Below are 14268 nucleotides of genomic sequence, written 5' to 3'. Positions count from 1 at the left end.
AAAAAAGCAAATTGATAAATACTAAACACATTTTTATTCTTACAAGTGTATAACTATTATTAAGAACCTCTTATAGGAAAAGTTTATATCAAGGTGCAGACAGCGTAAGCATACTTAATCCCATACTCTGCATTGTCCATAAAAATATCAAAACTTTTTAAAAAGAATGCAACCATATAAATACAGTCGAGAGTGTCATTAGTATACTAGAAATTTTAAGAACCACTTGGGAGATAGAAAGCACAGGGGTTTAAAGGGCTAGTAAAATCAAAAGAGAGAAAGGCAAGCCAGATTCTTTTCAAAGGAGCTGCAGGTAAACTCCTGATCCAGCATGAGCAAATTAACAGAAAGAAATGGGCTATCATCAGTGTAGTTCATTAAGGGTGTTTTGTGGTAAGAGTACTGGGGCCTAACAGAAATATTAGAACCGGATTTGAAGTACTTTTGGCATTTGAGCCAAGAAAAGACATCGAGCAAGATATTTTATAATATTAAAGAATGGAATTCACACTGAGGACATAGAATGCCAATGTACCAAATAGCATATGTAAACATTTATAATGCAAAAACCAAATGAGATTAAAGGAGAAACATAAATATACTAGAGGTAGGAGACTTCACCTCACAGAAGAACTTATTTCGGTACAGTGTGCTAATGCACTGGGATAAATAATTTTTCAGATTTGCTTGATGGTAATTTTTTTTTTAAGTTTTTTTCTTGGTGATCAAAGGGAAAGTCTTTCAATGATTGTTTAAAACTAAATTCTGCAGCTTGGCCAACATAGTGAAACCATGTCTCTACTAAACTACAAAAAATTAGCTGGGCGTGGTGGCAGGTGCCTGTAATCCCAGCTACTCAGAAGGCTGAGGCAGGAGAATCACTTGAACCCAAGAGGCAGAGGTTGCAGTGAGCCGAGTTTGCACCATTGCACTCCAGCCCGGGCAACAGCATGAGACTCCATCTCAAAAAACAAACAAACAACAAGAAAACACAACACCTAAATGTTCACAGCATGTAAATATAAACGGGTTATCAAGCCAAGTGAGGTCAAAATGGGATAGAAGAAAAAATCCTGAAGGAAAAATAGTTGAATATATTAATGGTACTGGATGGAGACATAGAACAATGTTAGTATTATGTTACAGATAAGTTTCCATTTCAAGTTCAGGCTATACATTTCTTTGTGACTAAAATTTATTTGAAAAACATTTTTTGATCAAGTTCTGAAAGGACTGTTTTACCTGCTGGTTCCTTAGGGAGTAAATAAAAGGATTTAACACTGGGGCAAAAGAGGTATTGAGCACCGCTACACCCTTGGTCAAAGCCACTCCTTCTTTTGCTGACGTTTTGACATACATGAAAATGCAGCTTCCATAAGAAATGGAGACAACAATCATGTGTGAAGAACAAGTGGAAAAGGCCTTTTTCCTTTGTTCAGCAGAAGGAAGTCTCAGAATTGTCTTAAGGATGAATACATAGGAAAGAGTCACTAATGTTAAGGTTACCATGAGAGTGAATATGGCCAGGAAAAATCCCATGAACTCTAGAAAGGCTGTGTCTGTGCAGGAGATCAGTAGCATAGGAGAGGAATCACAGGTAAAGTGATCAATGATGTTGGAGTCACAGAAATCCAGTTGAAGCCCCATGATCACAGGTGGAAAGATAATGAGAAATCCAGCTAGCCAAGAGCTAATTACAAGCTGGACACAGACTCTGCTGTTCATTATTGTTGTGTAGTGCAGTGGCTTACAGATAGCAACATAACGATCATAGGACATAGCAGTCAAAAGGAAAAATTCTGTTGAACCGAGGAGTATAAAGAAAAACACCTGGGCCATGCAAGAATTATAAGAAATGGTCATATCCCCTGTTATGATGCTGACTAGAAGCCTAGGAATACAAACTGTTGTGAATGAGATTTCTAGAAAAGAAAAATTCCTAAGGAAAAAGTACATGGGCGTTTTTAGGTGCACATCTATCAAAGTGAGGGTAATAATTGTCAGGTTCCCAGTTATACTCAGTATATATGTAAAAAATAGAAATATAAAAATCAAAACATTTAGCTTTGGGTCATCTGTTAATCCCAGAAGAATGAACTGTTTCACAGATGTGTAATTTCTCATTGCTTATTGTTGACTGCTACCAGGTCTATAAAGGAAAACAAGAAACAATGATTTAGTGAGTTCAGGGTTATATTTTATCACATCTGCTGGGTTAGAAAACATATAAGGCCTATAATAAACCAAAAGAAAAATCAGCCATCCAGGTTATACTGAATTATAACAATACGTGTTAACCATAACAAAAACAAATCTACGTCTGGTACTTGCCTTGCTGGTCACTAGCCATTTAATATTGAGTGTGTTACTTGATAGATTTAATAAATAAGAAAAATATGCTTACCAACTGTGTTTTACTTTCTCTTACAAAAATTGATTGGCCGGATACGGTGGCTCACACCTGTAATCTCAGCATTATGGAAGGCTGAGGCAGGCAGATCACTTGAGGCCAGGAATTCAAGACCAGCCTGGCCAGCATGGTGAAATCCTGTTTCTACTAAAAATATAAAAATCAGCCTGGCATGGTGGCAGGTGCCTGTAATCCCAGTTACTTGGGAGGCTGAGGCAGGAGAATCACTTGAACCCAGGAGACGGAGGTTGCAGTGAGCCAAGATTGCACCACTGCACTCCAGCCTGGGTGACACAGCAAGACTCCATCTCAAAAAGAAAAAAAAAAATTTGATCATATGTACACGAAAACTAGAATCATAAAAAACATCAAAATGCAAAATATTCTTTTGTTATTATTAAGATACTATACCAAGGATCACATGTCCCGATTGTCTGAAAATAAAACATTTTGAAGTGTTTTTAAAAGTTATTTTCCATAATATTTCAAGATATTTAATTTCAGTCTTGCCTAGAGAATTAATAATTTATAAATAAATCAGGACCATCAAACTAATATTTCTCTAATCCTAAAATACCAACAGAATTTTTCAAAGTTTTTTCTTTCTAATTAAATATTATTCTATAGAAGATATTCTAACAGCCAAAGTTAAGTCATGTAAGTTATAAATTAATTAGAAAAATGGAAAAAATGAGGCAAGTAATTGAAAATATACTTACAATAATATAATTCCACGTGGCAGCAGTTTAACTGCTAAAACCCAAATGCTATGTGGTTTTACTTTAACTGGCATCAGTGTTTGATGCTTTACTTTGGGAACATTTCATAAGCTTCACAACTCGTTTCTGCCTTTAATTTTCTTACATAATAACATACTTATATAATGAGGAGATGGAATTTGGAAAGATGAACCTGGTTATGTACAGTGGGATGGAACATAATGTAGGAACAAGCCCAGCTGAAAATTCTGTTTTCTCTTCCAGAAGTAGGAGAGGCCCTGATAGGTGACATAGTTCCAGTCGCTGTTCAGAGGTGCTACAACCAGTAAAGTATCCAAAAGGTCCTGCAGCTGGAGATCCACGAAAGAGCTGACAATACGGTGAAAAATCTGGGTGTCTCAATCAGTGGCAAAAGTCTGAAAGTCTGAAACTCACTGAGTAACAGTGTCTCTAGTACTAGTTTGTTGTTAGTAGTAAAGCTAGAGGCCATGGAAGTGGGAAAGGGCAGTAGCAAAATGGGCAGTTTGCATCTGGTTACAGCAGACTCTGGATGCAGACTCTGCTGACACTCCAGGAAAGATCAAGCTTTCCTGGAGTGTCAATCAATGAGACTCTCAGAAACAAAAAGAGGAAGGAAGGAGGGAAGGAGGGAAGGAGGGAGGCAGGGAGGAAAGGAGGGAGGAAGGAAGGAAGGAAGGAAGGAAGGAAGGAAGGAAGGAAGGAAGGAAATGTGGATCCTTGTTAGAATCAGGACAATACTTACAGGGAAATCGGTAAACAGAGATGATGAAGTTGTGTATTTTACTTGTTAATTAAGTGAAGTTCTTAGAGCATCAGAAGGAGAGGGTTCAAATCACAAGTAAGAATCCAAAAACACCACCAGTGGAAAAGATGAACTGCATGGCATATGAATGAACACAGTTGGGACGGAACGTTGGGACGGAACGTTGGGATGGAACGTTGGGACGGAACATCCTTGAAGTGTAAAAGGACTCTTCAACTAGGCATTCAGTATCTCTTTTTTCTCCCCAGAATTTCCGTGAAAATAACAATGTCCTGAGCCTGGATACTACGAAAACTTTCTAATATAATATTTTAAGTGACTCTCAGTAACTCTTGTGAAAAAAAAAGTCTGTTGTTACTATTTTTTCCCTTTCTTCACCTTCCCGCAGGAAAACTTGTTTTTTTAAAGTATTCTCCCAACACAGACTGTTTTTAGCAGCTTTTTTCTTTCTCCTTCAAAATATTCATAGGAGACTGTTGCAGTAAAACAGAGTTAAAATGTCTCTGGAGAGAGATGGTAGTGATGAATGCATATTGAGGTTATGTTGAATAATTTTAATTAAGCATCCTTTGGAAATTATTATTTTTAATCTTTAAATGTTAGGGAGGTGTATAATGAAAACAACGGCAGTGAGGAAATAGCAGTATTATAATTATTTTGGATGTATTTTCAACATAGCTTTATTTTAACCTGAAATAAATATCTGCCAAGATAATATAATTCAATTACATGTAAGCATGTGAAGAAGCAGAAAATAGAACAAGAAAAGGACCATAGGATATAAAATGTGCTACTCAAGTGTTTTATTGTTAATTAAAAAAATGGCATATTTTAACTAGTATATAGGCACACCAACAAGATACAGTAAAAATAGAAAGTATAATGTAAACATAAATCTCATGAAATTGATTATCTAAAGACTTCCTTAAGTATTGTTTCTTTCACATTAGAAAACAAAGAAAGCGAAGTTTATATTAGACAATTTGGACCTAGTACATTGTTTACAACTACTGAATTCATTCTCATTTTTAATCTTTTTCTTACAGTATGTTTGTTATGGATACTGGATTGAAATTATTTTCATTTTTAGGATTATATGTTTGTATTTACCTGGACTTGTTATAGGAGCTGAATCTATTAGAATGAGGGAAAAATATTGGAGGCTTAGGCTGACTGTCTTATTTCAAGAGAACTTTCAAAGAAGGACAATATTTTCTAACCAAATATTAATACGTTTCTTTTCTAATATTTTCTACATGTTATATTCAGTATGTTTCCATTTCAGTGTTTCAGATACTTTTTTGTTTGTTTGTTTACTTTCACCACCAAGCTTCTAGGAACACATCTTTTTTCCAAAGTGTAGCAGGTGACTTTAAAACAGTCCCCCTAGTACCCAACTCTTTGTGTTCATGGCCTTGTATAATCTCTTCTCCAGAAGTGTGGGCAGGGCCTGTGACTTGCTTCTAAACAATGCAATATGGCCAAGATGATGCATTGACACTCATGATTATGTTATAAAAGACTTTTGCTTGCCAGTTTGCTATAGTGTATCTCTCCATTGCTGACTTTGAAGTAAACAGCTTCCATGAATTCTACAGCCACAGAAAATGTGATTCTGCCAGCAACCAAGTAATCTTGAATAGATCACCCAGAAATAAAGTTGCTCACCTACAACTATCCAATCTTCAACAAAATCAACAAAAATAGGCAATGTAGACAGGACTCTGTGTTCAAAAAAATGGTGTTGGGGTAATTGACTAGCCATAAAGAAAGAACAGACACTAGGAGTCACTATTTGGGGTAGCCAGGAGGACAGCATGGGCTGAAGAACCACCTATTGGGTGCTGTGCTTACCTCAGTGTGATGGGATTGTTGGCACCCTGAGCATCAGCGTCACACAACTTATCCCTGTAACAAACCAGCACATGTACCCTTTATTCTATAATTAAAGTTGAAACATTTAAGGCCAGGCGGGGTGGCTCACACCTGTAATCCCAGCACTTTGGGAGGCCGAGGTGGGTGGACCACCTGAGATCAGGAGTTCTAGACCAGCCTGGTCAACATGAAACCCCATGTCTACTAAAAATACAAAACTTAGCTGGGCATGGTGGTGCACGCCTTCAATCCCAGCTACTCAGGTGGCTGAGGCAAGGGAATTGCTTGAACCTAGAAAGCGGAGGCTGCAGTGAGCCAAGATTGCACCACTGCATTCTAGCCTGGACAACAGAGTGAGTTTCTGTCTCAAAAAAAGAACAAAAAAAAAAAAAAGAAAAGAAAAGAAAAAGGAAAACACATTTGAAAATACGTAGTAGCTAACTATAAGTGTGTGTGTGTGTGTGTGTGTGTGTCTGTATAAAAGTCCTGCACTGCATAAAATGTTTGTGAATGATGGACTGCATATATGATGGTCCCAATCATATTATAATGGAACTGAAATTTTCCTGTCACCCAGGAATGTCGCCATCATCACTACTGAACCACATTCATTGCATGCAGTACAACATTGCTGTAATGTTGTGTGACAATGCATTACTCATGTGCTTATGGTGATGCTGGTATAAACAAATCTATTGCACTACCAGTTGGATAAAAGTATAGCACATACAATTATGTACAGTGCATACTTGATAATGATAATAAACACCTACGTTACTGGTTTATATAAAAAAAATTCAATGGCTTAAACCAAAGTTATTTCTCATTCCCAACACATATAAAGTGAAGGCCAGCTAAAGACTCTGTTCTACATCTTGCTCCGGTCAGGACCCAAGTTAATCTAATTTAAACATAATCAGCAACTGTCAGGAGGAAAATAAGGTAGAAAATAAACATAGAGGCCATTATATACTGCCATTAATAAGTGACACGGGATTTCTACTTACATTTCATGGCCTAAAATAGTCAAATAGACATATCTATAATAATGAATACAAAGAAATAAAACTAAATGTCAGAAAATATTAATTTTTATTGATTATTTTTCAGCTCCAAAACCAACATTTATTATTTAACTCTGTAATATCAGGGATCAGATACTGCAAACTACAGTCTCTTTCACCATCAGATTTCCTAATATGCACTGCCAGTAAAAGGCACTACAGCAAAATCAGAAGTGGGAGAAGATGAGATAATTTATTTTTTCCCTTTTTCCGTGTGTGCGGGGAGGAGTCTGGGTATCTGTCTGATGGTCCTAACAGTGGCAGTTGACTTTACAGAGGCAATTAGCCCCAGGGATCAGCTTATTTCTTCATTCGAAGAACTGGCTGCATCATGGCCTTCAGATGTGTAAGCAGTAACGGACAGTGCCCCCTTTTCAGAGATAGGAGTATAAAATCTGTGGGGGCTTTGCAAGGAGTTCCTAGCTACTGAAGGAATCCATGCAGTATTACAGCCTCATAAGAGCACCAATTCCATCTAGCACCTACTCTAAGATCCTGAGTTCTGGAAATCCAGCTCTTTCCCCAGAACAGGTAATTCAAGAGACCAAGGCAAAAGTATCAATGCCCTTTATGATCTATTCTCAGAAGTTATACATTATATTTCCTTTTTTTAAACCTTATCCTTCATGGGTTAGTTTTTATCTCTGGGTGACCTTAGTGTTCCTTCTTTTTTTTTTTTTCCTTTCACCTTTTCCAACCTGAATTAAACATTTCTTGTGTGAAATTTACCCTGGTGATATTTTCCCTTTCCTTTCTGAATCTTAATTGAGAAGAAAGGGATATTGATAAATAGCAGAAGTGACTACCATATGTGGTATTTATGCATCATTCTTCTGTTAGTTATTCTATTTCCCCTATGGCTTTGGCTCAGACGTTAGCAAAAGTACGTTTAGTTACTAGCTGAAGAGACACAAAAATTCATATCTAAGGTTTCGAACTCACAATGATTTTGCCTATATTCATTTTCAGTGGGTACCAATGAAGATACCACTGAGTGTGGTTTTTCACTTGGGGTTCACTGAGCTTCTTGAATCTTTGGATTGATGTCTTTCAGCACTTTAGGACACTCTTTGCACTTATTGTTTTGAATATTGCTGCCCCCTATATTCTTTCTACTTTTCTTCTGGGATGCCAAATTACATGTACTAGAACTTTTGATCATGGTTCCACATGTATCTTATTCTCCATGTTCTTCTTTTCTCTCTTTGCTTTGGATATTTGTTATTCATGCCTACCTTCAAATGTATACTTTTAGCTATTAAAGTGATTTACTGCATTCTTCAATTTAGATATTGCTGTTTAATGCTATTAAGTTTATTGATCCCTCTCTATTTCAAATCTATTGCAATATCATATTTTAATTATTTTATCAATTTTTTTATTCTCTTGAGCACACAAAAATAATAACAATTTTATGATCATTGTGTCCTAACTCCCATGTCTGGATCATCTGTGGTTTTATTTCTATTGCTTTTATTGGTCTTGCAACCCTACATTTTTGCTTGCTTGTTTGTGTTGCTGAGCACTAAACCTTATTTTAAAAATTCTTTTTTGCTTCTGATAGGTTATTGTTTTCAACGTTATGCAGAGAGAAATGAGGAGAACAACTTAACCTGAACTGGAATTAAGCTAGATTTTGAACTAAAGCTGGATTTATATAGATAGATCCAATGTACCTTTGGCTTAATTCAGTACATAGTGTGTGGTTCTTTCCAGATTCCAGTTAATACCTTGGGGTGGGAGGTAAGATATATGTCTTCCTACCACTAGGAGTCTGGGCATTTTAGAAATGCAGAAATTATCTCTTCAAACTTCTGCTCTATTCATCTTCAAAATTTGGCAAACATCTTGAGAAGAAGCCTGCTGGATCCGCTTAAGTAGTTAGCTTCCAAATCTACACAGCTTTAAAATTGAGTAAGGGTCTTTAATGGTACAGTTGGCCATTTGTTCAAAGTCCATCAATGTTTCCATTTTTTCACTCTTAACTCTGTTGTACTATGAATAATTTTCTTGATGTATCTGACCCAAAAAAGCAGCCCTCTACCAGGGTCAAGCCAAAATTCTCATTTCTGACCAAAAGTCATATATAACAAAAAATCCCAGTGTAAAACAAATAATGAATAAAGCACCTGTATGTATATTGATGTTATCTCTGAAGATTTTTCTTTTTCTTTCTGGAATTTTAATCTCTCTAATCATCACTGTTTCTGCAGTAATCTGTTTCTTTAAAAGTAAAGATGTCTCCCTGCTTCACCTCTGGCTTTCTTCTAAACTGACTACCTTGCTTTCTGCAAAAAACTTCAGGAGTATCACCAGAAATTAAAGCAACAATCTTTCATATATTTCTTCATCAATTACACAATCATACATGATTTAATACATTCATATTCTCTAAAAATTATTTTATTTCATGTCCCTCAAAATAGATTTGCTTCCCTTATAGAACTCTAATAAGTATTCCATCTTCCTCTGCTGTTTTCAAAGTTCATGTGAAGATAATACATTTAACACATAAAAAGTGAAGCATTTTGCTTGTTAATTTAATATTTACATTTTAGATATTTTCTAAAATATAACCAATCCTCTGCAAGGAAAATATCTTACCATTCCTATATACCTAAATCAGTTACTGATATTACTGTCTATATAAAATCTCTCTAACTTCTTGGTTACAAATTCAATTTGTTCTTTCATCAATTTTTATAATTTTAATTTAATTTTCTTAATAAAGAATAAAAGCAAAAGATTTGCTCTTCTTATGTTCCTATAATTTTACATTATATCTCTTGTCATAATAAGTCATCTCCTTGGTTTAGGGGACATGTCGGCAAAAATCTATGTGTGTTTTCTTCTAAAGGGGTTTTATTAATGACTTTTCTATTATTTGTTACTTTCTAATTATGCCATTTTTTCCTAGTTGTTATATTAGTATATAATACATATTTAATGCTATGAAGTTGTACAGAGAGAATAAGAAATGAGTATATTTGACTCATAAAAACATATGAGTCAATTTGTGAAGATTCAGTGAATTAGAAGTTACAGACAATGTTGTCATTAGACAGATGCCATTAGATAGATTGATTTTTTTTTTAGAATGAAGAATGAAAAAGCTCTAGTTCTCTTCTTTCTTTGGACTAGTATTAGCTCAGACACTCTGAAAAGCCTAAAGTACTTTATACAACCTTTTAATCCCACTACAGGAATTAGACTTCGTTTTAACATCAACATTTCTGATTTTTCTACAGATGCCATAACAAGACTTTCAATTAGCTTTGTGATTTTGTTTTTCTTTTTAGAGTTAAGGAAGAAAATAGCCAATTAGTATCTTCTCCAAAAGAATCCCCAGAGCTCCTCATCAGTTCTGAGTAAACATATTCATTATTAAAGAACAAAGATAAATCTATGGCACTGTGGAGACAAAACCTTTTTTATTCCAGAGAGAATGAGAAACTCTAAGTAGTGACCAGAGTTCTTAAAAGACAAACTAAAAAAAAAAAAAAACTATTTTGATTCTAATAAGTAAATCAGATTTTCAGATTTTAAGTTAGACTGAATCCAGACATTATTCATTTTATTTATAGGAAAAGTCAGAAAAATGTGTTTGAAATGGCACATGTAAGCTGATTGGGGAGAGAGAGAGAGAGGAAAAGAAAAGAAAGAAGGAAGGAGGGAGGAAAGGAAGGAAGGGAGGGAAAGAAGGAAGAAGGAAGGAAGGAAGGACGGAAGGAGGGAGGTAAGGAAGGAAGGGAGGGAAAGAAGGAAGGAAGGATGGAAGGAGGGAGAGAAGGAAGGAAGGAAGGGAGGGAAAGAAGGAAGAAGGAAGAAGGAAGGAAGGAAGGAAGGAAGGAAGGAAGGGAAGAGAGAGAGACAAAGAGAAATATCCACAAATGTTTTTAAATATCCCTGGCTTTTAGCGTGAACAGATCTCTCTGTTAAGAGTGAGGAAATAGAGAAAAAATATGGGTTAGGAAGAAATAAATATTAAAAAAAATCATTTAATATTACATTTTTGGCTAATGATACCAAAAAATTTCACAATGCCTCAGCAAACAAAAACCTTGTGAAATTTGTGGAAAGTAATATTTTCAGTATATTGTTGTTTTTTGTACATAATTGCTACATAAGTTATTCTGAATGTGTGTCCATAGATTAAACTCATTAAATTCAGAATTAGAAAAATAAAGAAAATATTTATGTAACTCTTGATTAAAGATTCTATATATATATTTAAAAGAGTCTCTAAGTTTGTCTATTAGAATAGTATCATGAACAATGATTTATAGTTATTTTTATTAAGAATTTGACTAGAATGTATATATCCCTTCATACTTAGTAAAGGATTGACTACTCTAACAGTATTGACTATAAAATATTTTCTACATTGATAAAGCTACTTATGAAGTTGAAGTTTACTGAACAATTGAGTAAATAAATTCCAAATTCCATGTAGAATTTTACCTTCATATTTACATACTAATTTTGAGATTTGCATAATTTTGAGATTCATGAATGTTCTTTCCATTGAAAATGTTTTCATTGGCTGTACCAAACAACCCAAAGACTAACCAGAAACATATGATCAGAAAAGAGCAATTGTAAAAAGATTAATTACAAAAATTCAGTTCTAATTAGCTCTTTAAGATGTAGAAATGTGCAGAAAAGCTGTATCTAGCTGAAAAAACCCTGAGATTATGTTAACAATCAGGGGATTAACCAATCTAATCTGAAAGATGTTTTCTTATGGATTGAATGAAATTGCAGGAGTTAACATTTTCGTATTTTAGACAAAACTTTAAACTAGAAAAATGTACAGATACTTATAACAGGAACTAATAAAACCATTCTTTCTCAAAGTAAAAAAGATCTGAAAAGAGATTCTGGGGTTCTGACCACTAGGCAAAATTGTTAAAATCATAGAAGGGAATAAAGTGTATGCTTCTCAATTGAGTTACTTGGTTCTTCATATCACTTTTAAACCTATGCTCAGTAAAGGCTTTTTAACATGTATTATTTATTTTTTTCCAAGTCTGATGAAATTCAGAAGGAATTTAATCATGAGAAACCATACAATGGTGACAACCTTCATTCTTCTAGGACTGACAGATGATTTACACTGGCAAATTGTAATTTTCCTTTTTCTATTTTTAACATATTTATTGAGTGTCATTGGAAATCTGATCATTATTCTGCTCACCTTGCTGGATTCTCACCTCAAAACACCCATGTATTTCTGCCTTTGGAATTGTTCTGTTTTAGAAATCTTGTTGACATCTGTCTGCATCCCTAGATTCCTAGTCAGCATAGTGACTATGGATAAAACTATAAAACTATTTCCTATGATGCTTGTGGGACACAATTATTTTTTGTCATTCTTTTGGGTGTATCGGAGTTTTTTCTGCTGGCTGCCATGTCCTATGACCTATGTCCTGTGATCCTATGATCTGCAGACCCCTGCATTATGCAACCATTATGAGCAACAGAGTCTGCAACCAGATGGCTATTGCCTCTTGGTGGGCTGGTTTGTTAACAATCTTTCCTGGACTTACCATGGGCCTGAGATTGGAATTCTGTGATGTTAATATTATTGACCACATTTTCTGTGACTATTCTCCTCTTCTGAAACTCTACTGCACAGACACACAGGTCATAGAACTGTTAAGCTTTATTTTAGCCACTGTCACACTCCTGATTACATTGGCCCTGGTAATGTACTCCTACACAAATACCATAAAAACAATTCTTAAGGTTTCTTCTGCCCAGCAGAGGAAGAAGACTTTTTCTACCTGTTCCTCCCGTATGATTGTTGTTTCCATCTCTTATGGCAGCTGTATTTTCATGTATATTAAACCTTCTGCATAAGAAAGGGCAGCTTTAAACAAAGGAGTAGCAATACTTCAGTTGCACCTGTATTAAATCCTTTTATATGGCCGGGCGCGGTGGCTCAAGCCTGTAATCCCAGCACTTTGGGAGGCCGAGGCGGGTGGATCACGAGGTCAGGAGATCGAGACTATCCTGGCTAACATGGTGAAACCCCGTCTCTACTAAAAATACAAAAAACTAGCCGGGCGTGGTGGCGGGCGCCTGTAGTCTCAGCTACTTGGGAGGCTGAGGCGGGAGAATGGCGTGAACCTGGGAGGCGGAGCTTGCAGTGAGGAGATCACGCCACTGCACTCCAGCCTGGGAGACACAGCGAAACTCCGTCTCAAAAAAAAAAAAAAAAAAAAAAAAAAAAAATCCTTTTATATATACCTTAAGAAATAAGCAAGTGAAACAAGCCATGAAGAATATAGGAAAAAAGTGTATCTTTACTACTTTGAAATAATAGTTTGGGGTATTATAATAGAATGCCACTCAAACTAATTGAAAATTGTAGCCTGAATCAGCTGGGTTTTTGACATACCCCTTTATTTTATATTTATATTATGATAGTAACTGAAGTCACCCATAAAGAGCCATTTTATCTATTCGTGAATTTTTATCATTTCAATGGTATTTTCTGTATCCATGATAATCTCTTAGGCATTGCTGGAATTACTTCTTCTTTTAACTTAATAATCTGACTTTGCTCACCCTAAAAATATTTCACTATGAACTCGTTTTGGAAATCTAAAAGCTCTCTGTTTTTCTAGCATAAATGTGCCCAGAATATAGATTACTTGTGAACTCTTTCAATATTGATTTATTTGATTTTATAAATCTGTAAGAAAGATTTATTTCTTAAAACCAAATAATAATATTATTTTATTAAAGTATGTGATGTTTCCAGAAACATAATAGTGAACTTAAATAGAAGTATTTATTGGGCTAGGTGTGCTGGTGCACACCTGTAATCCCAGCACTTTGGGAGCCCAAGGCGGGTGGATCACCTGAGGTGTTCAAGACCAGCCTCACTAACATGGTGAAACCCTGTGTCTACTAAGAAAAAAAAAAAAAATAGCCGAATGTGGTGGCACATGCCTGTAATCCCAGCTACTTGGGAGGTCAAGGCAGGAAAATTGCTTGAATCCAGGAGGCGGAGGTTGCAGTGAGCTGAGACGATGCTGTTGTACTCCAGCCTGGGCAACAGGAGAGATATTCCGTCTCAAAAATAAGTATTTATTTTCAGGCTTAATAATATAACCCAGATGCCCATCAATGATAGACTGGATTAAGAAAATGTGGCACATATACACCATGGAATACTATGCAGCCATAAAAAGGAAGAGTTCATGTCCTTTGCAGGGACATGGATGAAGCTGGAAACCATCATTCTCAGCAAACTAACACAGGAACAGAAAACCAAACACCACATGTTCTCACACGTAAGTGGGAGTTGAACAATGAGAACACATGGACGCAGAGAGGGGAACATCACACTGGGGCCTGTCAGGGGGTGGGAGGCTAGGGGAGGGACAGCATTAGGAGAAATATGTA

General features: G+C 35.7%; 1 protein-coding gene across 1 annotated transcript; it reads right to left on the bottom strand.

Moving 5' to 3' along the window:
- Nucleotides 1–1188: 1188 nt before the first annotated feature.
- On the bottom strand, nucleotides 1189–2124 carry LOC112634231 (olfactory receptor 6C76-like). Its single transcript, XM_025401436.1, has one exon. The coding sequence runs from the start codon at nucleotides 2122–2124 to the stop codon at nucleotides 1189–1191; it is 936 nt and encodes a 311-aa protein (XP_025257221.1).
- Between the last annotated feature and the right edge of the window lie 12144 nt (nucleotides 2125–14268).

Source organism: Theropithecus gelada, chromosome 11 (genome assembly GCF_003255815.1).
Source record: "Theropithecus gelada isolate Dixy chromosome 11, Tgel_1.0, whole genome shotgun sequence".
Classification (NCBI taxonomy): domain Eukaryota; kingdom Metazoa; phylum Chordata; class Mammalia; order Primates; family Cercopithecidae; genus Theropithecus; species Theropithecus gelada.
Note: the sequence above shows the minus strand (reverse complement) of the source record. Positions and strands in the feature narration are given on the sequence as shown.

What these genes read in the sequence shown, in the direction of transcription:
- LOC112634231 (XM_025401436.1), bottom strand. Translation starts at nt 2,124, where the DNA reads ATGAGAAATTACACATCTGTGAAACAGTTCATTCTTCTGGGATTAACA.